The sequence below is a fragment of the Leishmania major genome, chromosome 27 (assembly GCF_000002725.2).
Source record: "Leishmania major strain Friedlin complete genome, chromosome 27".
In the NCBI taxonomy this organism is placed as follows: Eukaryota; Euglenozoa; class Kinetoplastea; order Trypanosomatida; family Trypanosomatidae; genus Leishmania; species Leishmania major.
In genome coordinates, this window is record NC_007268.2 from 512872 (window position 1) to 538211 (window position 25340).

Below are 25340 nucleotides of genomic sequence, written 5' to 3' on the forward strand. Positions count from 1 at the left end.
GCACAATGAGACGAGAGGGTAGTTCATGAGAAGTTGGAGGCAGCAAGACAGACAGAAGAACGGAAATGAACCGCTTGAAGACGTCGGGCCAGCTTGGAAGCCCATTGCGGTGACGTAAGCGCAGTCATAAAGAAGAAGTTCAACTGCCACGTCGTCGTCGCATGCTGATCCTGTTGCCATGCGTCTCTCGCCAATGCTACCATCTTTACATCTCTGCGTTGAATCACCAGCTCCCTCGTGAAAGCCACGCCGCACGTATCTCGCACGCGGAGAGGGAGTGAGCTTGAGCGGCTTTTTCAGCCCCACTCTCCCACGCGATTACCTAAATGCGCCTCGATCATCTTTTTTTTTGTTTTCGTCTGCATCTAACGGCAGGAACAAAGTGCGACGCACAGCTCGTGGCGCTGAAAAGCAGCGCTCGCGGCAAACTGTTTTGTTGCGGTGCCGAATATGCACTCGCCTGGCGCTGTCTCGGTCACCATCGCCTCGGCTGCGTGAGATCCGCGAAACGACGCCCCCGCATGCCAGCGCAAGGTAAATGACGTAAGATGACGGAGGAAAGAAACAAACAGAGAAAAGAAGAGAGTACAGATAAGAGAGAGAGAGAGTGGGGCTGGGAAACCACACTCTGATGTCAGGCACACAGATGTACACTCGCCCACAAATACGGCGCACATAGCCACACGTCTGCGCCATTCAGGCCCTCCTCCTCCTCCCCTTGCTAACAGACACGTGATTCTGCTGTTTTCGCCGTCACAGAAGAGCACGAAGTCAAGGACGAGAGAGCGTGAGACTCCAAAGAAACAAAAAAAATATCATGGCGTACAAGGGAAAGAGGAGGAGGAGGAAGAAAAGGGGGGCGGAAAAGACGACACACATACACACGTGCAGACACACAAGTACGCACAGACCTACGAAACAGAGACAAGTGAGACGACCACAACACACGAGCAGCACACAAACCGGCGACAAGCATTACGGAAAACCACACAGCGAGAGAATGAAGGAAACCGAAGAGCGAGAGAGAGAGAGAAGGGTATTTCAGGGTCTGGCGCATCGTGGAAAGGAGAGAGACGGAGAGGGGAGGGGAGGGGACGTGGTGACGCAGGCGCTGAGGAGAGAGCGACTCCAGCAGCATCAGCTCCGTAACAACAACCTTCTTCGCTAGCTATCAAGTGCCGCCACTTCCACGCTTTCTCTTCGTTGTTTTGTTCGTTTCGCTCAACATCCTCATCCACCGCGTAGAGAAGTGGGGAGGGGAAAGAAGGAACACATGAAAACGTAAAAACAACGATGCAACTACATGCGTGTACACCCGACGAGCACAAGCACACACACGCGCGCACACGCAAACACACGTTTCCTCTAAACGCGGACGAAATACAGGAGAGCAAGGGTGTGAGAAACGACGAGCGAGAGACAGACAGAGGGAGAGAGAGAGAGAGAGAGACAAAGATGGCAGCAGTGGTGGCTCGAAACGTGCAAAACTGTCCAAGAAAGAGAAATGCAGCTCGTGAAATCCCTGGAACGATACATGAAAAAAAAAAGATATCAGCGATGGAAGAAAGGAGACCATCAGACAAAGAAACAGATCACGACGGCACCCAAACACACGCGTACCGAGGAAAAATAAAAGAGAGAGGAGCACAGATACACAAACAGATGGAAGTGGCCGAAAAGCGGCCATTGCACTTGACCGCTGTCAGCTTTCAAAGAGATAGAGGTGACGAAAACGGAGCCGAGAGATATGGAGGTGTGAGGAGAAGGCACCCGGCAGATGACACGAGCGAGGGGGACACGCAGAGATTTCAGCTGTTGTCGCACTAAGACCTTCACCATAGCCGTGCTCTTGTGCCTTTCCACACACACTCCACTCACCGTAGCTGATGTCGGCGTGAGCACCTTCCCAAGCAATCGACCTGCCGCTGTTTGCCCACAAGAACGGTTTCAATCTTTGAGCTACCGCTGTCGAAGCCTGATACAGCAACACACCCGTATATACAGAGCCTTCCGGAGAGAAGCGTCACGCCACCGCACCGAAAGCATGTGTCTGCGCGCCAGCGAAAGCCTCACCACCGCTGCCGTTCCCCCCACCCAGACGTGACACCTTCGGCAGTTTCGGACGCAGCTCGACCCACGAGCGCCGACATACACGTGCAGGCAGACGCAATACAACGATCAACACCCTTCCGCATCTCACCACTACCTTTTTCGTTCTCTAACCTCCTTTACAAGCGATCAGTGGAGGCAGCCTCAAAGCCGGGCGACGACCTTGGCCGCTACTTCTTGCGGGCAGAGCTCCTAGGAAGGGTTTCGAGCTCGTGCTGCAGATGCAAGATGGTCTGGCCGTTCGAAAGGCGCTCCTTATCGACAGTCCTCTGTAGCTCGTCGAGGTAGCGGCGGTGCTCGCGGCGGACACGTTCCATCTCCACCACCGTGCTATCCTTTGCGTGCTGAAACGCAGAGGCGCGCCACACCATCTTCTCAATGTCGCAGTCGATGGTGTCCATGCGAAGGTTCGCCACAATGTGGGAATCATACAAGTCGTTGATCTCCTTCGCTAGCTCATCCGCAATATCCGCATCAATGCGCTCCTCTTCCTCCATGTCGTCACCGGTGACGGCGTCACCGATCAGTTCGAGGTGCGCCTGAATCTTCGCGATTTGCATGGCACGGTAGCGAATGGCCAGATCATTCTGCTTGATGAGGTTGTCCTCCTTGGACAGCTCGTGCAGCGCGACCCGGCGGTCGAAGTTGCGGTGACGGATGCAATCCTCCGATGTGAGGCCGTGCTGGTTCCTGCCGGCCATCGTTTCTCTGCGAGCCGCCGCACGCGCGATCGTGTTGCACTCGTGACGCAGTGCCTCCAGCTTCGCCTTGCGCTCGGCGAGTACCTCGACGGCCTCGGCACGCTGACTCTCCGCATCGGTCGTCTCTTGCAGAATCGCAGCAAGGCGCAGCAGCTCGCGGGACTGGCCCTCCATTTGAATGCGAACGTTCTCACGCAGGTGGTACACCGCCACTGCATTTTTCAGGGCGGTGCTGTACGCGTTCTTCTTGAGGACGATCGCAGAGCTTGAATTGCCGTCGGTGTTAATGCCAACAACTTCCACAATACCGAGGTACTCCTGCTCGGCCGCCTCGGTGGCGTCCTCGGCCTTGGCCAGAGCAGCTTGCAGGGCCTCCTTCTCCCTCAGCAGCTCCTTGTGCGTGCGGATGGAGGCCTCCACGTCACTGCACTTGTGCGCCATATCGTCAATTAAGTCGTGCGGAAGAGAGAGGCTGGTACTGCTAGCCGTACCGCTGCGCCGCGCCGAGGCACGAGAGCGCTGCGACTTGGACTTGGCAGTGCTGCCCGTGCTCTCCCGCATCTCCGACAGCTTGCCCTCAGTCATATTCGACACTTCGAGGGAGCGCTTCGTGGCGCGAAGATACTCCACCTCTTTGCGGAGGGCCTTCGCCTGGCTGTCGAGCTGCACCAGCTGCTTCGACAGCTCCAGCACGCTCGGAGATAACATCGTTGTAAAAAATGGCCTTCTTCCGTCGATGCGTGTTCGTCAGCGTCGCCCTCGCACAGCGTGATACAACTAAGCAGTGCACCAAATGATGGAGAGGAAAAAGCTGAGAGCTGAAAAAGAAGTCCTCGAAGGTGGGTGCACGCGTATCTGCGCTCCCTCCTTATTATCTCTTGTGGTGAGCTGTGAGAGCAGAACGGAGAGTGGCGAGCGACAGATGCGGACGAAGGCCTCTGCGCGAGGAAAGGGAAGAGGAAGAAAGAACAAGTGTTCTGCCGAAGTTTTTAGTTGTTGTTTTGAAGTGGTGCTCGGAGCAGCTGAGGTGATGTTTTCGTGCGTGGAGGTTTATGAGACGGGGCGGAAGCAGATGCAGACGGACCTAACAAAAAGAAAAGGAGAGAGCAGTAGAGCTAAGGTCCATGTGCCGGTCAGCGACCCCTAAGAAGGCGCAGTCGCACGGCAGCACAAGCATGAGCGAGGGGGCATGGCAAGCGCGAAATGATGCGTGCTAGCCGTAGAACGAGCTCCAGCAAAGGGGAGTGCCGAGACACACACACATACACACACACACACACACACACGAGTGGCGTGGATAGAGAAAGGGAGCGCCAAGAGAATGGGGAGGCGCCGATGAAACGGAAGAAGCGGAGGTTCAGAGCATTCGCGTGAGCATACGAGGCAGCCGCTCATGCGCACGTGCATAGGGTGGATGCAACCCAGGAGGAACACAGAACATGAAAGGGGCTACAGCGAAAACAGAAAGTTATGCACAGGCCAGCCCGCCTCACCCCCCCCCTCCTCTCCTCACCTTCGGCTCGATCCCTGGCCATCTCTCCCCCTCACCGCGACTCTTCGCACATGTCTGCGTGAATCTTCTTTGTCCTGTTTAGCGTCAGTGCGCTGTCGATATCCTGTTTCCCTTTTTGTGTCCTTGTGCACATCGAGCACCCGACCTCCGACCTCCGACCCCACCCCCTTCACACAAACACACAAACATGTACAGTGGGCAGAGTGAAGCCAACCTCAGCAAGACATCGTCGATTTCTAGCCCTGCAAAGGCTGGCACGAGCCTGTGCTTAGATGCGCGCGGCGCAATCATACACAAGGCACTCTTATATGTGCCCTCGAGGTGCGGCGGACGTGCGAGCCGAGTGTCCGCAAAAGGCCGTGTCGAGCACATCCATGGAAGAGCAGGCGGCGCGCAGGATCGCCTGTCACCCCAGCGGATGCGCCGAGGCCCACCTAGAGCCGCAGCGGTGCGCATGCGTGTAAGGGGAGGGAGGAGAGAATCAAAACTCAATGCTCCCTGTCATCCTTGCTTGTCGGCGGCGAAGCCTCTGTGCATGCTGCTGGTATAGAGCCACTCGCACCCTTCACCTTCTCCCAACCGCCAGCACTCGCCCGACCGCTCGGGTACGTGAGCCCGTCAGCCCCGCTGGTTGCCTGCTCTGACGGAGACGATTTACTGTGTACAGGCGCAGCAGGTGTAGCAGCGGTAGCGGCAGGCGACTCGCCCTCAAACCCAAAGAGCTTAGTCACATCCGTGTCGACGCGCTGTGCGCGGTCACGACGGTCCGCAAAGCGCGTCGGCGCTGGCTTCACGCCGTGCTCTCGGGTGTGGGGGAACTGAAAGATGGGGTGCTCAGCGCTACTGTCCTCGTGGACCTCAACATGTGTGTCGCTTTGCATCTCCTCCTTGTTGTGGCGCATGATATCCATGAACTGATCGTAATGCCCCCGCGGGTCGGTGAACCCCTTCGCGCCCTGCGACCGTGATATCGAGAAGTTGAACTCCGCCGCTTCCTGCATCTGCTTGCGCGTCTGCTCCTCGTTCGCTGAGAGCCGATCATTGTAGACCGGAACACCGTGAATGGTGTCCACAGCGCGCTTGATGCGCCGCGTGCGGTCGAGCCACCACACAAACTTTGACTGGTTGCGCTCGTCCTTGCCAATGTCTGCCGCGTACATGCGCTTGTAGACGTTCTTGTGTGTGCTAAAATGCTTGTTGCGCATCTGCAGCACCTCCGGCTTCTCAGCCACCTCCTCTGCCGTCACAGTTGCCTCTCCACGCTCCAGCTGCTCGATGCGCCGTTCCTTCAGCATGTCCTCCAACTCGCTCGCCTCAGCCGCCCGCTGCTGTCGGCGCTTTCCTCGGTCACTTGCGCCAAGGTCGTCAAGGGTGCGCACGCCGCGACGGCGATTCGTCAGGTACTGCTCTTCCTTCAGAACCTCCTCCTCGGTGTAGCCGATCTGACGCAGGAGCTCCGCCTCCCGAGCCTTCTCGATTTGTTCTTTGCGCGCCGTCATGTGAGTGTTGGCGTCGTCGATGCTTTTGTGTAACTTGCCCTTGTAGTTTCGGTACTGTGTGCGGGGTAGCTCCACCGTATCGAGGATGTCCTGCAAAACCTGTCTTTCTAGTTTCGTATGCCCCAGCAGCTCGTCGACGGGCTTCTTGCGCTGCTCCGGTTGGAGAACCCAGCGAAGGTCCTCGTCATCGATGCGGCCGCGCACCAGCGAATACGGCTCATGCTTATCGCGCTCCCACGCAAGAGGAAGGTTGCCGCTAATCACCGTTTGGTCAGTGCGCATGTTGTCGGACATCTCCAGGTACGTGTTCAAGTACCACCGCGGTGCCACATGGTCCGTCAGCTCGGTGCTGCTGGCGTCCTTGGACGTCTCCACGTACATGAGCGGTTCGGTGTTCACATCGTCCTGGCGAGTGTTGATGCCCTGTGCCGTAAACTGCGGCTTCCTGAACTGCTGCTCCACTGGAATCTTGTCCAGGCGGGGCATCTGCTTGGCCACGTACCGGACAGGTGCTTCACGCACAGGCTTCGCAGCTGCAGCCCCCATTGGTCTCTTCCGCTTTTCTCTGCTGCGAGCTGGGCTCTCCTATTCTGCCGCCGCAGTGGCTGTCAGTGCTGCCCCTTTCACTAACTTGACGCTGTCTTCTATCTTTTTCGTCGCCCCCCCCCTTAGCCCCCCAAAGGTGAGCAAGGGCGTGTTTGCTTGGGCGTTTGCGTGCGAGTAGCCAAGTTGGCGTCGGTGTGTGAAGGAAAGTTACAACACCGCCTCCTCAATGCACCCGTGCCCACACACCGAGAGAGAGAGAGAGACGGTTTAGCCGTTGGCCGCTTCGGTGTAACACGCAGAGCTTAGCAGACAGGAAACAGAACGGAAGAGGGAAAAGGAAATAATGAAGGGTGTAAAAGAACGGCGCCCTTGGCACCTACGGCAGTGAAAGGAGGAGGGAAAGGGGCACGGCTGAACGCGCCTTCCCTCGCTCTATCGAGTGGCATGCACCCCAGCGCACAGCACAGAATTCCCCCTGTCTCCGCTCACCTTTATCTCGCTCCTTATCTCTTCCTCCCTCCCTTCGCACCTGCGGTGGAAACACCGTCCACACGTTAACCAGCCACCTGTGTTCTCACTTGCCGAGCAATTCGCGGGTGCGTGCAAAGGGCTCTTCGCTACGTGAAGCCACTCCCACGCACGTCCTTACTCGCACGTCAACAACTCTTGTCGGGCTGTGACGAGACGGAAGAAAATGTGTGGGTGGCACAGCACAACAAGACTCTCATCGAGTACACAAGCTCTCATTGCTGCCAGTGAGAGAGGCTCGGAGCAGTGCAGAGGAAGGGAACAACATGAACACACAGCATTGCCTCGGCGATGAGAAGAAGCTGGACAGGAAGCGGAGAGAAAGAGGAAGAGAGGGCGGAAGCACGGAAAGCGGAGAGCAGCTCCAAACAGGCTGTGCGTCAAAACGCAGGTAGCAAGAGAGCTAACGAGGGAGCCCCAAACGCGATGCGCCAGCCCGAGCACCATTACGGCTCTCAACAGCCACCGTTCCTTTCCCCTTTGCATCGGTGACAGCGCATGCGCACAGTACGAACCGCTACCGGCGCCACGCCTCCACCTTCCGGAGCACCTTCTGCCGCTTGCTTACATTGCTCCGGGCACTCTTTTCTTCGCTTTCTTCTTTTCTTTCGTGTGCTGCTCGCGATGCACCAAGCCCATCAACGGAGGAGGATGAGACACAGGCACCACCGAGGAGGAGGGGAACCTAAGAGCGTAACCAGTAAACGAAAAACGCGAGAGAGCCCGAGAAAAAAAAAACGAAAACTCGAAAGGAAAAACAAAGAGATGGATCTATGATGCGTCTTCGGGCACGTGTGCCTCAGAAGAGCGTACAGTCAGCCACGGGCAAGCATGATGGCGCACCTTACTTCTTCGCCGAGGATTTCTTCGACGACTTCTTCGCGGTCTTCACAGCCTTCACAACCTTCTTCACAGCCTTCTTCACAGCCTTCACAGCCTTCTTCACAACCTTCTTCGCTGGCTTCTTCACAACCTTCTTCGCTGGCTTCTTCGCAACCTTCTTCGCTGGCTTCTTCGCAACCTTCTTCGCGCCGGTCTTCTTCGCCACGGCCGCCCTCTTCGGCGACGAGCGAGAAGACTTCTGCGGCGAGGTCGTGGCGGCGGAAACGGCAGCAGCGGCGGAATTAGAGGACATCCTTGAAGGGGCGGTCTGTTGGAGCGAAAGAGGTATAGACACGGTGCGGGGAGAGCTGTGAGTGGCGGGACGACAGAGAAGAGCTGGCGTCGTAGAGTGCGATGAGTGCAGGCGGGGGTAGGTGCAGGGAGCGAGGTGGCGGCGTGTGCGTCGACACCGAAACACGAAAGAGGAGGAGGAGAGAGAAGAGCGGGGACAGTGAAGACTGCAGCGCGGGCAGCGATGGAAAATGACAGGGAGTCGGAGAGCGAGAGAGCGAGCGAGTCGCGCCGTTGGCGGACACATCATGTCACCCGCTGCCTGCCCTCAAGTCTGCAGCATACACAGACACGCACGCGCCGTGACGGCGTCCTCTTCGTGGACAGTAAACAGGGGAACGGCAAGCACGCAAGAGCGAGGGCGTGTCCGTCTGTTTGGCTGTGTGTGGGGGGGGGGAGGGGGGACACGGCGATGCTGGCAGTGTGTCGGGTCCAGCACGGCAGCACGCATGCCCTTTCGGTGCGTCTGCGTGTGTGCGCACAAGAAGACGCAAAGGAAAAGAGAAGACAGAGAGCGCCCCCCAGTGGGCGCAGCGATGGAGCAGAGGAAAGAGAAGGGAAAGCTCTCTTCACGCACGACTATCAAGCATGCATGCCCGCTGCGTCCTCGTTTTGCAGGTGGTGGCGCTCCAAGTCCACACAGAGGCACGTCCTCGCCAGCAGCTTGCCCATCGCCTTCACAACAACGTCCATTATCGTCGGAGACATGCATATCGTGTTCCATACCGTCTCGCGGTGCTGCTCCAGGAGTGGCGCCATGTCACCGTTCAGGATACACGTGTTGACGGCGTTGTCTCCGATCCCCTTCGCGATGGTTGTCATCAGCTGCGTGGAAAAGATCGACCAGATCGTGAGCAAAGGGAGCCCGCCCTATCTATAACGCGGCCACTGCATATTCGGCATGCACCCCAAACCATCGTGGCTGCATGTGCCAATGCCGAAGTACTCCACCTTCTCCGCCCAAACCTTCAGAACCTGCACCGGCTCCAAATCGCCTTCGATCAGCGCGCACTCGATCTCGATACGCATGATTACGAGCACCAGGCAGCGCACCTCGTCGGCAGCAGTGCCGATGACCACGGGTTTCATCCTTTGGTTCAACCTGCTCACGTTCTCCAACGTAAATGTGGGCTGATCACCAAGGCACCTCTGTAGGAGCAGCGTTATGAACTCTGTAAACTCGCCAGAGCGCCCAATGATCACCCCATCAAACCGAGAGAGGTTTCTCGTGGATCGCAGAGGAACGCGCCAAACGCACAGGCTGCACAAGCTTCTCGCGCGGCTCGCACTCCAGTTTGTGCCACGAGTGCATCGTCCCGTGAATTGTGGCAAACACATGCATCTCGTAGTTGTCCACCAAGTATTGCGTCGTGCTCCAGCTCTCCTCCTTCATCCCAGAGAACGGGTACGGCGCGGTGTCCAGCTGGCCCTCGGGGTTGAAACTCGGAAACCTCCTCGAAGAACCGACTAGCAGCCTCCCGCGCAGAGATGGGGATCGATGTGTGCAGCGACACGATCGACGCATCAATGTCTTTATGCGTCTCCTCAACCTCACGTATCAGCTGCGGCAGCCACGAGTTTATGCCTTCGAACATCTCGGTCAGCTTCTTCACAGCCGACCTCGGCTCTCAGAAGTCGAGCAAGGCACTGTACACCGTTGTCCCAGTGTCACCGGCACTGGTGGGCCCCTCCCTCACAGCTGATCTCTACCGTCTGCTCGCAGCGCGGCAGGAAAAGCTGGAGGTCGTTCTTGGCCTACGCCTTCGCGCACACCTCCGGAGCAGCGTTCGTAATCACCGTCGTGCACTGCGTCCACTCGACTGCGAACATCGTCTACCCCTTCACGATCTGCTGCATCTTGCGGAAGTTTTTCCTCTCCACCTCCCTCATCCCGCCAGCCGTAGCATAGGCCTCAGGAATCATTCCCTGCACCTCAGATGCAGAGTAGATGTGTTGAACGTGGCCCTCACGGCCATCGCCTTGCCGCGCGCTCCATGCTGCAAGAAGACATCCTCACGTTCGCATCTCAAAATCCCAGATCGAAAAACGTGCTGGAAGAAGCAGCCCTCAGCAACACATCCTTGAGCGTCTTGTACGCGTTCCTGGTTGCTGCTTGGGTGCAGGAGAATCGACGACTACGTTTATATGATATGGGTGTCTGCCAGGAGTACAGACGACCTCTGTGGCTAAATATGAGAAGCATCTCAAGAAGAGAGTCCTACGGACGTCCGAAGAGCCTCGGGGATGCGCTGAACGCTAGGGGGCACGGCTTCCGTTTCGCTTCTAGTGTTGCGGTCGATGAATGTACAGTAATGCGGCCTTCATTTTCCCCCGAGAAATGTTTTCTGTTTTGTTTTTTCAGGGGGTGAGGGGATAAAGACGGGATGAATGCCGCTGGGTGGATGGAGTTCGTTGTTGAACGCGATAGCGATTCGTTTCTTTTCGTACGTGTCTGACCGTTTGAGCGGGAGACAGCAGAGGATGTAGGGACTGCAAAAGGTGTGTATATGTGGATGTAGATGTGCCTGTTTATGTGCGGGTATGTGGGTTTATGTGGAAAGGGCGAGGGTGGGAGAGAGACCGGAATACGCGTGTAATCGTGAGCGAGTGGGAGCAAGCGGCAAGAACAACCAAAAGCAGACGAGCGCTGGTGGAGTAAATGTGACACCTCTGCCGCACGAAAATGCCAACAGAGGGGAAAACAAAAAAAAACGCGAGGAAACGAAGAGCAGGGGAGTGCAGCACGAGCTGCTACATGAGCGAGTGGAAGTGTCTGTATCCGTAGCGTTCTGAATGGTGTGTTGCGTTGCTGCTTTACTCCGCAGATGCAAAGGAGTTCAAATTTTCTTATCAGCGTGGCCATTCGGTCATCGAACGCGAGTTCACCTTCAACTCGACCCCCGGCCCGTCACAGGCCCACAGAGTGGTGCGAAGTGGCCGCGAACACGCACTACAGCGAGGCGTTGACTCAGTCATCTGAGCATGGCCCCTGAATCAAGTTCTGCCCCCCTCCGTCTCGCAGGTCGCCTCTCAGCCGCTCCCATGGTGCCGCTCGCCACCTAGTGTCTCCCTCTCGCGGCGGCGCAGGCTCCCCACAAGTGGGAAGTGAGGGCCGGATAGGATACGTCCGAGTGACGCCGGCACGTCGCCTATTGTATGATACAATCGTGTTCACGGTCGCAGGCTGCTCCGACGTAACGCCATCTAGAGCTTGACCGCCGGCATCAGTAGCGATACGACGCTCTGACTCCCCGTACGTTGTAGATGCTTGACCCTATCACGACTAGAAGCGGTTCGGCATTGGTAGGGGGATGGGGTAGGGGGCTGCTTGGCTTCCCCGCACAGAGTGGGGATGCTGGACGCTGTGACACGACTCTGGGGGTCCCCCATTATCCGGGGCAAGGGAGTGGAAGGGGAAAAGAGAAGCCCTATCATTGCGAGAAGCTGTGGCCCTGGGTCCGTTCCCACTCAGGCGATTCACTTCCGCTTCATGCTCATCATTCCCGAGATTTCTCCCTCCCTCTCCTCACCTTTGCCCGCGGACGGTAGCTGCGGTGCTGGCACGCCAAGCAGCAATGCTGGGTTTCTTTCCTTTCTTTTCCATCTCAAGGAAAAAGAGTACTTACGATGCACCACCTTACGTGTATCCGTCACATCCTACCCCTACACCCCATCCTTCAACAAGGCAACGTCAGGTGGCAGCAGCAGAGGAGGAGGAGCGCGTTGCAGAGAGTCTGCGTTCCCGCAGAGAAAAAAAAAGCACCATGACAACTAGGCTAGTGAGATCAACAGGCAGAACAAGCACCCCAAACACCAAAAACAAATGCACATACACACACACAATAAGACCAAGTACACCAAGCGTGGTTGAAGCAGATGATGCGGCGAAGAGAAGAAAGGTCTAGAAGAGGCGAAAAAAAGGGGAAAAAGGGGGCAAGCCCTCCAAAACGCGCATCGGTCTCCTCTCTACCAGCCCCTCACTTCCGCGGCAGTAGTCGTCTTCACGCTCTCCTCGACCTTCTCGAGATACAGGTAGTGCTTCATAGTCAACTTGGGAAGCTGCTGTTGCTCCAGTCCCCCTTCCCCTCTCACATTACCCACTTGTGCACCCGCAAACGCAAAACGAAGCAAACAAAAACCTCCACGAAACGCAAGCGGAGGTGTGCCACACGCCTCGCCCGTCAACCCTCCCGTCAAACCCCTAAAGGCAGATACGAATCGGTAGAGATTTGAGGCACGCACAAGAAGGCGGGGAAGGCATTGTGACTGAGTTGATGCCTTTCCTTTGACTTGCCGGTGCCCCGGGTTCTCCAACAAGAGAGCTTGGCAGTGAAAGAGGAAAAAGGGGGGAGTGCGCGCCTCACAAGATGGAGGGGAGGGGACACACATGCACCACTCGGCCATCATTGAAAGCACGCGAGACGTGAAGCTATGTGAGGAGGGAAGCGAACAAGAGGAGTCCACACACACACGCATACCTGCACACACGTGTGCGACAGCAGAGATCATTGACTAACTCGCCCAAGGAACAGGCTGACGCAAACTTCGAAAAAGAAATCTTGCCTTTCGTTCTTGCAGCAGCAGAAGCAGGCACACAGCAGTGCACCTTCTCCTGCAGCTTAGGCTGTAGACTAGGTGGATAAGCCACACTTCACGGCACATCACCTTGACGCCTCGTGTTGGGTTCCTCTTTTGTTCACATGTCACCTTTATCCTCTTGTTCAGCCAGAGCACCATTGGACACCGTTTGCACTCCACTAGGCGTCCGTGTCGTATTTCTCGATGATCTCGTGCGAAGGCCACACGCGCACCATGCCGTCCTCAGCGCCGGAGGCGTAGGAGTTTCCGTCTGAGGCCCAGCGGATGTGGAACACGGGTCCATGGTGACCGCGGTTGGACTCCACCTCGACGCCATCCAGCGTGAACTCCTTGGCCTTCAGCTTTGATCCGGCCGCGACGCGCTGCCCGTCCGGTGAGAGAGACGCGCACTCGACATCCTCCGAGGTGGTAAAGCTGTCCTTCACCTCCAAGGACGTGATGTCGATGAAGCTGATGCTCTTCTCATGAGCGGCGACAATGGAGTGGCGGTGCGTGTATTCGACAAAGTTGAGACCGGGAATCTCACGGCGCAGGTAGGGCCCGGATGTGTCACGGAGATCCCACTTCATGATCACGTTCTCGCACGCTGTCACCATGGTGTTTGTGTCCAAAAAGTATGTCGACTTGACGTTAATGGCGTCGGGGCTACCAAACGACAGGGGATCAGCATCGTACCGAGTAGCGTCGTAGATGCGGATGTTACCATCGAAGCAGCCTGTGGCAATCCGCTGATCCATCCAGTCGCACGACTTGATGTACTTTGGGTGGCTCCACACATGAAGCTTCTTTCCAGTCAAGGCATCCCAGACCATCGCAGAGTAGTCACCACTACCCGTCACCAGCCGCGTCGCACCAGAGTTGAAGGCGGAGCAGAACACAGCACCTTTGTGCCCCTCAAACGTTCCTACCCAGTCGCCGGTCTGGCCATTGCGAAGCATCGGTTTTGCGTCGTGGCACGATGTCACAAACCAGAACGTGCCATCGATGATTTCACTGTAGTTAATGTGGCATACTGGACGCGTGTGCCCAGAGCAGATCTTCACCTTGGTGATATCAGCAACACCGTTGTCCGCAGCGGGGGCTGCTGGCGCTACCTTGCCAGTGGGGGCCACGTACTTGCTCATTACAGCTGCCGTGAGAGGAACGCTAAGCGAAGCAGAGAAGTCAGCGCAGAAACCAAAAGGCCGACGCGCAGTACCTGTTGCACGGCTGCTTACCGCGTCCTGGAGTTGCAGCGGTGGACTTAGATATCTGTGCTGCCGCTAATATACCGTCACTAGTGTGTTGTCGCCACGCGGCAGTCAGTGTATTCTGTTTTTGCGCGTTTGCGTGTGCGCGCGAATCCGTGCGCTGTTTCCGTGTTGTCGTTTTCGCCCCAACTCGGGTCTATGCGTCACGATCGAATTGTGAGAAGGTGAGAAAAGCACTGGAAGCTGGTGCTCACACAACGGCAATTGGCCACGCCAAGAAAAAAAAAAGCTGATTCCGTTCTTTCAGAGGTTCTTGGGCATTTTAGTGCAACGCAAACCAAACAGCGGACACCAGCGAGCGGTGTGCACCGCAAGGTGCACCGGCACGGAGAGAGAAAGTCGAGAAGCTCGTGAGGCATACGTAAAGTATGAGAGGAAAAGATGCCCACACGAGCAGCACTCAGACCGGCTGTGCCACCGAATCGACCCATGGAGTATCGAACTCACCCGACACAACGCATAGCACAGGAATTCTGGAAGGCAGAGGAAAGCAAACGATGCAAGCACTGCAAAGAGAGCGGCTAAGTCGTCCACAAGCTGGCGTGCCCTTCGGCACGAGGTGCATGTGTCTAAGACGGCAGGCGAGAGACCACAACGCATCAGCCGATTTGGTTTTTTGCATTCTCGGAGACGAAACATACAAACAAGAGTAAGAGTTAGCCTCACTTAGTCCTTAGCCTATACAGCGTACAGCCTCACACTGGCCATCACAAACTCACAAAGAAAGTGGAAAGATAAACGACGGTCACGGCCAAGCTTCCAATTCTTTCACTTGAACCACCTTGGCTGCGAGCCACCACAACAGTGCTGCATCACTTCTCATCCCTCGTTTGTCTCCACTCTCTCACTGAGCTTTCAACTCTCGCGCTGAAAGAGTAAACAGGCCGGACGCCTGCCGGTATAAAGCATGAAGGATTGCCTTTTTAAGGGTTTCCCGGTGGGGAGATAGTTTCTATATCGGAGGGCTGGACGGAAGACGACGCTGAACCTTGCTTTTGACCCGCCTCGGAGCCGCGGATCGATGACTCGCATAATCGCCTACAGGGGTAAGAACAAAGCTTTCAAAAGCCTATTCCGGCTTCGCAGTGCCCTTGCACCGCTGCTTTCACTCAAAGGTCGTTACCCATCACTGGGTACGCTGACGCGGCACAGCGCGGAGTACATCATCCACACGCAAGATCATCTCAGCCGCCTCCGAGGCATACGCCACAACAGAGCTCTTCACTTTATAGGACTCGGTAATCCCAAGTGTCTTCACGTCAGCAATGTCACCACGAATAACATCAATGCCGTACGATTTGTGCCCCTGGTAGTGCTCTGCTTGGAGGCGCGTGACAAGATCATTGCTATCAAGGCCGGCATTGTCTGCAATGATAGCGGGAAGGGTGCGAAGGGCAGCAGCAAACGCCATCATCGCCAGCTGCTTCTTCCCCGCGACCGCCTTGGCCTTCTCTTCCACCGCGTTTGCCATGAGGAACTCAGAGCAGCCGGCACCGAGCACCGTACGCGTCTCCTTCACGGTCTCCGAGATAACGCACACCGCGTCATGGATGGAGCGCTCCGCCTCATCAAGAATGTGGCGCGATGCGCCGCGCAGCACAATCGTGCATGCCTCGCCCTTATGGAGTCCAGAGAAGCGGATCACAGTGCTCTCGCCAATCATGATCTCGTCGATCTTCTCAGCGAAGCCGTACTGGACGTTTGAGGTATCCTCGAAGGTCGAGACAACGTCCGCGCCGAGGGCCTTCGCGAGGCGCTCGATGCCATCGAAATCGGCATGCTCGATGGCCATGATACCGTGATGTGCAAAGATCTCCTCCGGATAGTTGTAGATAAGCTGACGGTTGATGAAGCAGTTGATATTGTGCTTGATGATCTTCATACACTTCGACTTCATTTTGCCCTTTTCGGACGCCTCCACTTCGGCGAGCTGAGAAACGCTCTCAACATTCACCTTCGCACCAAAAATCTTGATCTTATCGGTGTCCATGGGGGTGTTTGCTACAAGAATTTTGGCATTCTCCAGGCGGCGGGGCTGGCCAATGCCAATTTTCTTGTCCAGCAGGAACCCAGGCTCGAGATAGCTGTCGCGGAGCGTACCACCAAGCTTCTTCATGATATTAATCATCTCAAGGTTGCCGCTGCCTTTCAGGCGAAGAACCGCGTCGACGCAGAGCTTTGCAAAGTGGTCCGACTCCACAGTAATGATCTTGGAACTGAGGGTGGTCTTGGCAATGCGGATGAGATCTTCGTAAAAGAGCTTCTCGTCCGCGCCGTGATCCTCGGTGGACTCCGCCAGAGCCTTCTGTGCGGTGTCGGTAGCCATGCGGTAGCCCTCAATAATAGTCTGAGGATGAATTGACTGATCCAGTAGCTTTTCAGCGTTGCGCAAAAGCTCGCCAGCAAACACTGTGACGCTAGTCGTACCGTCGCCAACTTCATCATCCTGTGTCTTGCTCATATCGATCAGAATCTTGGCAGCCGGGTTGTCCATGAACAGAGATTTGAGGATCGTCGCGCCGTCGTTGGTGACACGCACAGACTGGGTTCGATCCATTCCTTGAAGAATCTTGTCCATACCCTTCGGGCCCAAAGTTGTCTTCACAATGTCAGCCACTGAGACGGCACCCATGATGTTCATGAGACGTGCACGTTCGCCTTTCTCCTCCGAGGCGCCCTGACGCAACACCTGCGAAGCCTGGTTAGCGAAGAACATTTTTTCTCAGTCTGCAGATTAGTACAAAACTAGATTGAAAGGTGTCGTGTTTTGAGAGGTGTAAGTTGAATATTGTACTGTGCGGTAAATAATAATATGCAAAGGGATGTGCTTTCAAAAAGTATATATATATATATATATATATATATATCATCAGTTGCAAGGTTAGGTATTCGAGAGAGAAGTGGAGGAAGCAGAGAGGTAATGAAAATACTCTAGAGCAAAAAATGTATTTGTCGAGCCTGGAAATCGCTTTAAGAGAGCAGGCGTTTATGCCAAATGACACAGCTGTACGAAACCTATAAGGGGGGTGTTCGTGACGGCAGCAAGCCCTAGGCTATTTTATACACTATCACAGCTTTGTAGAGACACTTTTTTTTTGTCACGACAGCGAAAAAAAATGCTGATAAGGACAAGTCGTCAATCTTTGTTTTTTTTTTTCGTGTGTGTGTGTGTGTGTGTGTGTGTGTGTGTGTGTGTGTGTGTAAAATGAGAATTCAATCGTAAAAAAAAGTGGCAATAACAGAGGTCGCAAACACATTTATAATCCCCTCCTTTCCCCCTCTGCTTTTCGTTTCGTACACTTTCAAAGCACATAAAACAGATGACGTGAATCAACCACGTATCTCGATGGAGAGCAAAAACAATCATTTTACGCAGAGCACACAGTAAAATGCCAACAAGAACAGAAGGGGAAAAGCCATACACAAGCCCATATTAGGAAACAAAGTAACGCTAAAAAGCAAACTGCGTTACTCAATGTGCAGCACAAAACTAACATTATGAACATCTAAATGGTGCATCATATGAGCCGTTACCGTTTCCGTAATCTTTTTTCGCGCGCTTGTGTACTCGGTACTATTACGTAGTTTGCCTGCCACGGTACAAATTGTAAGTTCACGCGGAGGAGTCGAGTGTATCCACAGCTTTGGAGATTCAACATCTTGGAACAAAGATGTTGCAAGTAGCGCTTCGCGCAATTTATCGGAATAGTTGCTTTCATAATTTGGAGCAGATAGCAGAAGAACTTTTCCCGTTTCCTCGAGCAGCGGAAACGCCGAGAGCAGAACCAGGATGGCGCTGATAGCGCTACAAATCGGATCCGCAATCCAGAGTCCAAACAGATAAATCAATATACTCGAAATGATTACGCTAACACTGCCTAGCAAATCCGCCAGAATATGTAGATAAACACCCCGCATATTGTGGTCCGCATGCCCACTGCCACCTTCCCCGTGCGAATGCGAGTGACTATGACCATGCGAATCGTGAAAAAAGATAATGCCCACCACGTTCACGGCTAGCCCGATCACGGAAACAAGAAGCAAATACGGTCCCTCGATTTCGGGCGGGTCCAGAAATCGCTGTATGGATTCAACCATCACATACAAAGCAATGAAAAGAAGAAGTATGCCATTTACAAACCCTCCAAAAACTTCGTATCGTGCGTAGCCGAAGGGATGCGTTTTTTCGTCTGGTAGCCACGACGCAGCGTGCGCCGCATACAGTCCAATGACAATCGACGTTCCATCAAGCATCATATGAAATGAATCCGAAATCAGTCCTAGAGAATTCACTGCAAGACCGTAAATGAGCTCCAAAAACATTATGCCAACAGTCAACAAAAGAAAAATAAAAAGCTTGCGCTCCCTTGAATTAGAGAGCAAGGTGACAATAATGCCGCGTTCCTCGCGGTGCTGCGTTGTTTTCAACACCTGCTTTGGGTCAAGGGAGATGCCACTCAGTGATGCACCAGGTGAGTCTGCAAAAGTTAGACCTTTGTGAGCGGCAAAAATGAGACTGGCCGAGGTCAGCAAAGCAAGGCTTTCCCAGTCGTACACAGCAGGAAACACTTTCTCACCGCAAATGACGGATCCAGCTAGCATACCAGCGGCCGCAGCCACAAAATTGGCAGCGGTTCCCTGCAACGCCAGGCCTGCACTGACGCAGCCCGCCAAAACAATGCCGGAAATGCAGAACACTAGTAACAGTAGCATTTCATTCTCGACAGTCGGCTTGTGCTGCACAAGTGTTATAATGAAGCCTACAATACTTAGACCACAAGCAGCAAAAAGAAAAGCTGTTTGATGAGCTTTTTGCACGACGTCTTTCATGGAGAGAGAAACCGCGCAAGCCGCGCAAAGAACCCCTAACCCCCCAACAAGCATGAATGGGCGAGCTTGCTGACCTGGATCAGATGTCAGAGCCAGAATGACGCAACTGAGAACTGTACAAGTCATCTTTGCATTTCGCGAGCTTCCTCGCGTTCGAGCAATATGATCAGCGCCAGCGACGCAGGCGCACGCACACGCAAAACGTAAAGCGCCGAGTGTGGCCAACCCGTAGGTGGCGCTCAGACAGAAAAGCGCACATGCCCCAGCTGACAGCAAGCGGTTTTTGTCACGAGGAGTGTCACACACTGCTGCACCCTTCGACCGAAGGGTGCGTGGGAGCCGCGCCAAGAAGGTCAGCAATGCCACAAAGGAGCTCAGCCACACAAAACTGGTGCCAGACAATCTCGCACAGTGGTAAGCAAAAACAAGACATGCGGAAGCCGCAAGAGTCATGAGTGCTGCGGAAAAATGCATCTGGTGAGTTTGAAGGTGATGCGTAGCTGTGCAACAAGGAAAGAGTTAGGGGGTCGAAAGAAGGATAGAGACTGGGTGACGCAGACGAAGTGTCCATTCGCGATTCCGAACGGCCGCGACGGAGAGTTTTTGAGACGAGTAAGCAGCCATTGTATTCAATGGCCCCCACGCGGGTGAAGCGGTCAAGCGGAAGAGTGACCCTATGCGATGATTAGATGCTGATTCCTCAGGGTCGAAACAGAACAAGTGCTGCGCGCACACGCTGTTTGAGGCTTCAGCGGAGTTTTTTTTTACTGAGCTGGACTTTGTAATACAGGCAATGCAGCAAAAACCAGAGCTCTGAGTGACGGTGCGGTTCCAAATAATCATAGCACTGTGGAGTTGAATCAACACCCAACGGAGCGCGAAATCGAGCTGAATACTCTCGTGAAGTGACAGTCGTACCCGATAGAGTGCTTCATCCGCTTTCCACGAGAGTGCAGCGCGGCACACGCAACACCGCAGATCGCAGGGGGGGGGAAGGAGTAATAAGGGCCTAGGACGAGTGGACCGCTGCCGGAGTTCTAACCACCGCATCACCTGCAGAATGATTTGACTTGTCGGTGTAGTCGGCCGACCATTCATCATGGAAAGCAAACCAATTCGCTTGGACGAAGAGGAAGGAGACTTTCAGGCTTCCTTGTTCACGCACCGAACTTTCACAGCTCCCTCCCCGCTCTTTCTAAATGCTTGATTGAGCTGGCAAAAACTACCACTGGCATCGTCCACTTTCCAGAACCCCCTTGTGCAACTGTTGGGTGACACTGCGAAACTAGCAAACAGGTCGACCAACGTAAATCCGTCTCCCATGATATGCACAGTGCTGATCGACTATTGTCCGACCTCGGGTGGGCCGTTCAATTCCTCCGAGCACGAGAATGATCGGCGGGTTTTGTGTCACTCTGTTTCAAGTGTACGCAAGGATGGCATGCGGAGGGGGGACCCCCAGAGTCGTGTCACAGCGTCCAGCATCCCCACTCTGTGCGGGGAAGCCAAGCAGCCCCCTACCCCATCCCCCTACCAATGCCGAACCGCTTCTAGTCGTGATAGGGTCAAGCATCTACAACGTACGGGGAGTCAGAGCGTCGTATCGCTACTGATGCCGGCGGTCAAGCTCTAGATGGCGTTACGTCGGAGCAGCCTGCGACCGTGAACACGATTGTATCATACAATAGGCGACGTGCCGGCGTCACTCGGACGTATCCTATCCGGCCCTCACTTCCCACTTGTGGGGAGCCTGCGCCGCCGCGAGAGGGAGACACTAGGTGGCGAGCGGCACCATGGAAGCGTTTGTGGTGCGTCGTACAAGCGAATGTATATATATATATATATATATATGTATATATATATATATGTACATATGCTTGTTGTTGCGCTAAGAGCAAGCCAAGAAATATATATGCAGCGACACTGTAACTGTCTCTGCTGCACCACGGATAAATCCTCGTATTCTAGCAAATTGACACGGCGAAAAGAAAAGACAAAAAAACATTAAGAATTTCATGAAAGCAAAATGGTGTATTTTTTTACTTTGGCTTCGAGATTGTACGAAACAGGCTAGTGAAGTTTCACCTGCCGTTCGAAGAATTAGATTGCTGGAGAGCAATAGGGGGCACCGTCATTTGCTCCTCTGTTCTGCAATGACCATAATAGCTGCCAGGCATTTCTCCTTTTCGCTTTGCTTAAAAGCCTCTTCGTCTCATCCCCGTTCTGTTTCCGGTCCCTGTCTGCTGTTATCGGAGTCTGAGAAAAAGCTCGATTTTTCATGAAGCGGAAATGTTCAAGTTTGACTATAAGATTTCCTATGACGAATTTGTCAGAACAATTTATCATCATGCACGTCAGTACGAGATAAAAGTTTCCGATCCTCACAAGCAATGCGTCACTGTCAATGCGCTCATCACAAAAGCCAAGGACGAAGAGAGCAAACGAAACTACGCCAATGCGTACTACTACGTCAACAAGTGCCTTTTATTTTTTGATAAGGAAGAGAACCCGGTTGACTTCACGCAAAGAGATCCATCTACAAAGAGGGTCTTTGCTGAGGCTCTTGACCTTGAGGCTAAGTTGAAGCTGAAGGAGCTGCCGATCGAGTACAAGACTATGATCGAAGAAATCGACCGTCGGGAGCCGGAGCGCCGTCGCATCGTAGCCCAGCAGCTAGAGTCGGACAGAGGAGATGGTGACGGGAACAAGCAGCTTTCGAGGGCGGTAGACATGCACTTGACAAGACAGCAGCAACTGCTGTCTTCCGAGAACAGCAGCGTCGATGAGTTGTTGCAGCGGCTGCGCTATGCTTCGGTGCCTGGCACGAGGAACATTACCCCGGGCATAGTTTCCAATGGCCCGCCTGCTCCTTCTCCAATGTACACTACCGTCTCCAGACCCGAACCATCTCCAGCGCCAGTAAATCCCGCGCCAGCCGACAACCACGCTCTCCCTGCCTCAGCCTCACATAGAAGCTACACAACCTGTATCCTGAATCCTTCAAATGCCTTTCTGTCCGTGCGACGGAGAGGAATTGTAAATTTGGGCAACACGTGCTACATGAATAGTGTGCTGCAGGTACTCAATTCCACGCCGTTAGGTCAGTACTTTCTTACTGACACCTATGTTTCCTACCTGCTCAATACAAAGGGAAAGCTGACTCGCTTGATCAACTCATTTAGCTTCGTTATCCGTGAGCTCAATCGTTCCGACTGCAAGTTTTCAGTGAGCGCGTCGCCGTTCAAGTCTGCCCTCGGCGACTACTACGAAGGGTTTCAAAACTCAAGCCAGCAGGACGCAAACGAGTTTCTACGTGTTGTGCTGGACGGCATTCACGGAGCACTGAATGTGAACGACAGTAATAGAATCGAGTTTCCTGAGATTGACAATTCTAAGGGCACCGATGACGAACTTGCTCGACGCTACTGGGGGCAATACTATCAGAAGAATTCGTCTGTTATAGTTGACTACTGCGCGTTTCAAGAGAGGAGCGCGGTTGTCTGCCCCTCCTGTGACCACCAGTCACGCTCCTTCAATATTTCTCTTAGCATTGAAATTCCTATTCCGCGGACCTTGTCAAAGGTTTCACTGGACGACTGCTTTGCCGCGTACTGCCGGGAGGAAATTCTTGACAATAGCTCGATGTACATGTGCCCTAACTGTCACCAGAAGGTGAACGCCCGCAAGCAGCTGCTGTTTTATTCAGCACCACCAGTTCTATTTATTACTCTGAAGCGTTTCCGCTGTTACGGTGACTTCACCACCGCCTCAAAAGTCAACTCGAGCGTTTTCTTTAGTAAAACACTGGACATTGCCTCGTATATGTGCTCCGGATTCTCGAAAACGAAGTACCATTTGGTGGGTATTATCAATCACCAAGGCAACATGTATGGCGGTCACTATACTGCAGATGCTGTTGGTGCTGATGGCGTGTGGTGCCACTTCAGCGATGAGCAGGTGACAAAAGCGGACGTGGCCGATAATAATCTGGCCTACATTCTCTGCTACGTACGTTGATCGAACACTCCCTTTCCCTAGCTCTGAATGCCTTTTTTACCTTCCTTGTAATGCTGAGCAGGTGACATACTTTTTTGTTCTTTGCTTGCTTTGCTACGTGTTCTCCTTTCCATCTCCTCTGAGTGTGGATCTGTTTTTGCTGTTGCTGCTTTCATACGATTCAGAGGTCGTGGCTTCACTTTATTGGAGGTTATAGGCTTGTAAACCGAGTCATCGCTCTTTGCATCTTAGCGACAGTGGGGCGACAGTGACTAGTTGGGCACACACACATCCATACACACACAGGCGAAGAAACGTTTTTTTTTGTTTGTGGTTATCTAGAAGCGGGTCGCGTATCTTAGTGTTGATGAGGAATGTGTCAGAACAAGCTTCACAATACGTGCAGCGTGTGGTGTTCTGTTGACCACATCTCTTTTACTGTGTAGCTGCGAGATGCGCCTCGGTGGCGAGTTGCCGGTGTCTTTGGGGCACCTTACACTTTTCCCCTTCTTCTCCTTTTTCACTTCTTGTCACTGTATCAGGAGCACGCGAAAACGAGTTCAGCTTCCCTTTTGGGGGAAACTTACACAGAATGCAGTCAAGGGTGTTCAATTTTCCTGGGAAGGAAAGCAAACCTGATTACGAACATCGTATTTCCGGTCGCGTGAACGAGATGCTTCGTCAATCTTCACCTCAAGCTCGCTCATCAAGAACCTCTTTGCAAAGAAACTGGCAACCGTATGCACCCATTCTGAGCATCCACCCGCAGTTGCTGCAAAAAGCCGAAAGCAGGAGCCCGTCTCGCGCAAATGTGACGCACCTAACGCGCGCCTCTTCTGCTTCTTTTCTCACACCACACGGATCACAGGTGGTGTCGCCGTCACGACTTCGCTATGTAGGAACTGAGTCGACGAAACAAGTGAATCCAAATGACCTCCTTCGTGGAGCGTCTGTGGCAAAATTCCGTCAGCGAAGCTGTTCGCAGTGTATCCAGGACTCGCCTAGGCATTCTAAAGCATCAAACACGCACCCGGTGAATCATGAATCGTTCAGCGCAGTCCTACCATGTTCGCTTCATCCTCTGCTGCAACAAGCGTTGCTGCTTATCGAGTCTGCTGAGCTCGAAGAACGCTTGGCATTTTGTCAGGAGGAGATGGACGCCTTTGATTCGATAATCACCGTATTCGGTGTGGCGAAGGAGGTCGAAGTTATTCGCGTTGCTGCGTTTGAAATGTTTCACATCGAAAGGGCGTCCCGACGCGCACTCAAGCGTCAAGAACGACACGAACGGCAGATTCTCCGACTTTGGTACTGCGAGAGCTACAAAGATGCTTTGCTCTCGGAGGAAGTGCGGGTAATTCGGCAGCAATCTGAGGAATCAAGACGCTTTTTTGGACACTCGCCTTCGCGCTCGCAAAGCACTTCTCCGAAACAGCAATCGCAGGATCTTTTCGACATGGCTGCGCCTCGGAATGGTTCCCTCTCGTCGAAAAAAGTGCCAAGCTCACAAAAAAGTAACAAAATCGCTCATATGGCTTCGCTTTTGTTCTCTGCATCGAGAAGGCAGGGGGAAGGCATTCGAGGCTCCTCTCCTACGGACAACTGTGACGAAGTGCTGCACAGCTCGCCTCGAGCGTTGTCGCCGATGCCATCAGAGCCTTATTTTTCACACACCGTCGGCTCATCTTGTTCGTTGCACAAACCTAGCGACTCGGTAAACGTTGCAGACAGGCGGAGGTATTATCGCGAGTACAGTGACCGTTGTCGGAGGACACTTGGAAGCATGGAGGCTGACCTGGAAGATCGGATCGCCAGACAAGAGGCTTTACTGCTGCCCGCAAGACAGAGCTATCAAAGCAGCGTCCCCTTTTCTCTGATTACACGGCAGGCTCCCCCGCTGCTGCCGAAGTCAGCGGAGGATTAAATCATGAAGCACAAACATAGGAGGGGATATCCGTGGGGTGTTCTTTGCCGTTTTCTTTGGTACGCCTCTGGGAGTAGGACCCTTTTTTCCATAATGCTCAATCGCTTTCTTTTTTTTTCCTTTGCACCCATGATTGTGCTACTCTTTTTACAGATGTCAGGTTAGTGCCCCTCTTTGAAGAGGTCTTCTGTTTTTTTTTTTCGCTCTGTGTGTTCTGTGCTCCTCGTCGTTTTGTTGTGGCTCTCTACCTGGTGTGCGCGTTAAGGCAATTGGGTGCCCGCACCAGAGGCAGAGGTGCACATATTTCGACACTGGTCAGCGATGTTGCCAGCATGCATGCTACGCGGAGGAAAAAAGAACTTATCGCGGCTGTCTTTTTCGAGTTCAGTGAAAAGTACTGGCCTTTGCTCGTCGACTATGTTTAGCGGCATACCACTCACCTCGTCTTCTCGTGGTTTAGTAGTGCAGAAGCAACGAGGCAGCGAAATATCGACAAAGAAACGAAAAGAAAAACATAACTTGATGACTCTGTCAAGGACTATCCATCGTGCTCCCGCGTGATGTACTCTCGGATGCCACAAGCAAAGTACTCTGTCCTTCTCTTTCTTCAACCTCTCTCTCTCGCAAGGTACACGGATAGCATCACTGAACGAGTTGTGTGTGGAAGGCAAA

At 53.8% G+C, this 25340-nt stretch overlaps 8 protein-coding genes and 1 pseudogene across 8 annotated transcripts, besides 1 other annotated feature; 2 read left to right on the plus strand and 7 right to left on the minus strand.

Moving 5' to 3' along the window:
- Positions 1-2279: 2279 nt before the first annotated feature.
- LMJF_27_1220 (conserved hypothetical protein) lies at positions 2280-3518 on the minus strand (the record flags this gene model as incomplete). Its single annotated transcript, XM_003721881.1, has 1 exon — positions 2280-3518. One exon carries the CDS (start codon positions 3516-3518, stop codon positions 2280-2282), a length of 1239 nt encoding a protein of 412 aa, XP_003721929.1.
- A 1293-nt stretch (positions 3519-4811) lies between these two features.
- LMJF_27_1230 (conserved hypothetical protein) lies at positions 4812-6368 on the minus strand (the record flags this gene model as incomplete). The annotated part of the gene is made up of 1 exon (XM_003721882.1): positions 4812-6368. The coding sequence occupies one exon, from the start codon at positions 6366-6368 to the stop codon at positions 4812-4814; it is 1557 nt and encodes a 518-aa protein (XP_003721930.1).
- A 1372-nt stretch (positions 6369-7740) lies between these two features.
- On the minus strand, positions 7741-8031 carry LMJF_27_1240 (putative histone H1; the record flags this gene model as incomplete). The annotated part of the gene is made up of 1 exon (XM_003721883.1): positions 7741-8031. One exon carries the CDS (start codon positions 8029-8031, stop codon positions 7741-7743), a length of 291 nt encoding a protein of 96 aa, XP_003721931.1.
- Positions 8032-8315: 284 nt separating this feature from the next.
- Positions 8316-10085, minus strand: LMJF_27_1245 (annotated as a pseudogene).
- Positions 8316-10085: a sequence feature.
- A 2741-nt stretch (positions 10086-12826) lies between these two features.
- LMJF_27_1250 (conserved hypothetical protein) lies at positions 12827-13792 on the minus strand (the record flags this gene model as incomplete). The annotated part of the gene is made up of 1 exon (XM_003721884.1): positions 12827-13792. One exon carries the CDS (start codon positions 13790-13792, stop codon positions 12827-12829), a length of 966 nt encoding a protein of 321 aa, XP_003721932.1.
- A 1252-nt stretch (positions 13793-15044) lies between these two features.
- Positions 15045-16634, minus strand: LMJF_27_1260 (putative T-complex protein 1, beta subunit; the record flags this gene model as incomplete). The annotated part of the gene is made up of 1 exon (XM_003721885.1): positions 15045-16634. One exon carries the CDS (start codon positions 16632-16634, stop codon positions 15045-15047), a length of 1590 nt encoding a protein of 529 aa, XP_003721933.1.
- Positions 16635-17386: 752 nt separating this feature from the next.
- Positions 17387-19222, minus strand: LMJF_27_1265 (putative cation transporter; the record flags this gene model as incomplete). Its single annotated transcript, XM_003721886.1, has 1 exon — positions 17387-19222. One exon carries the CDS (start codon positions 19220-19222, stop codon positions 17387-17389), a length of 1836 nt encoding a protein of 611 aa, XP_003721934.1.
- Positions 19223-21037: 1815 nt separating this feature from the next.
- On the plus strand, positions 21038-22765 carry LMJF_27_1270 (putative ubiquitin hydrolase; the record flags this gene model as incomplete). Its single annotated transcript, XM_003721887.1, has 1 exon — positions 21038-22765. The coding sequence occupies one exon, from the start codon at positions 21038-21040 to the stop codon at positions 22763-22765; it is 1728 nt and encodes a 575-aa protein (XP_003721935.1).
- Positions 22766-23336: 571 nt separating this feature from the next.
- On the plus strand, positions 23337-24668 carry LMJF_27_1275 (conserved hypothetical protein; the record flags this gene model as incomplete). The annotated part of the gene is made up of 1 exon (XM_003721888.1): positions 23337-24668. The coding sequence occupies one exon, from the start codon at positions 23337-23339 to the stop codon at positions 24666-24668; it is 1332 nt and encodes a 443-aa protein (XP_003721936.1).
- Positions 24669-25340: the final 672 nt, after the last annotated feature.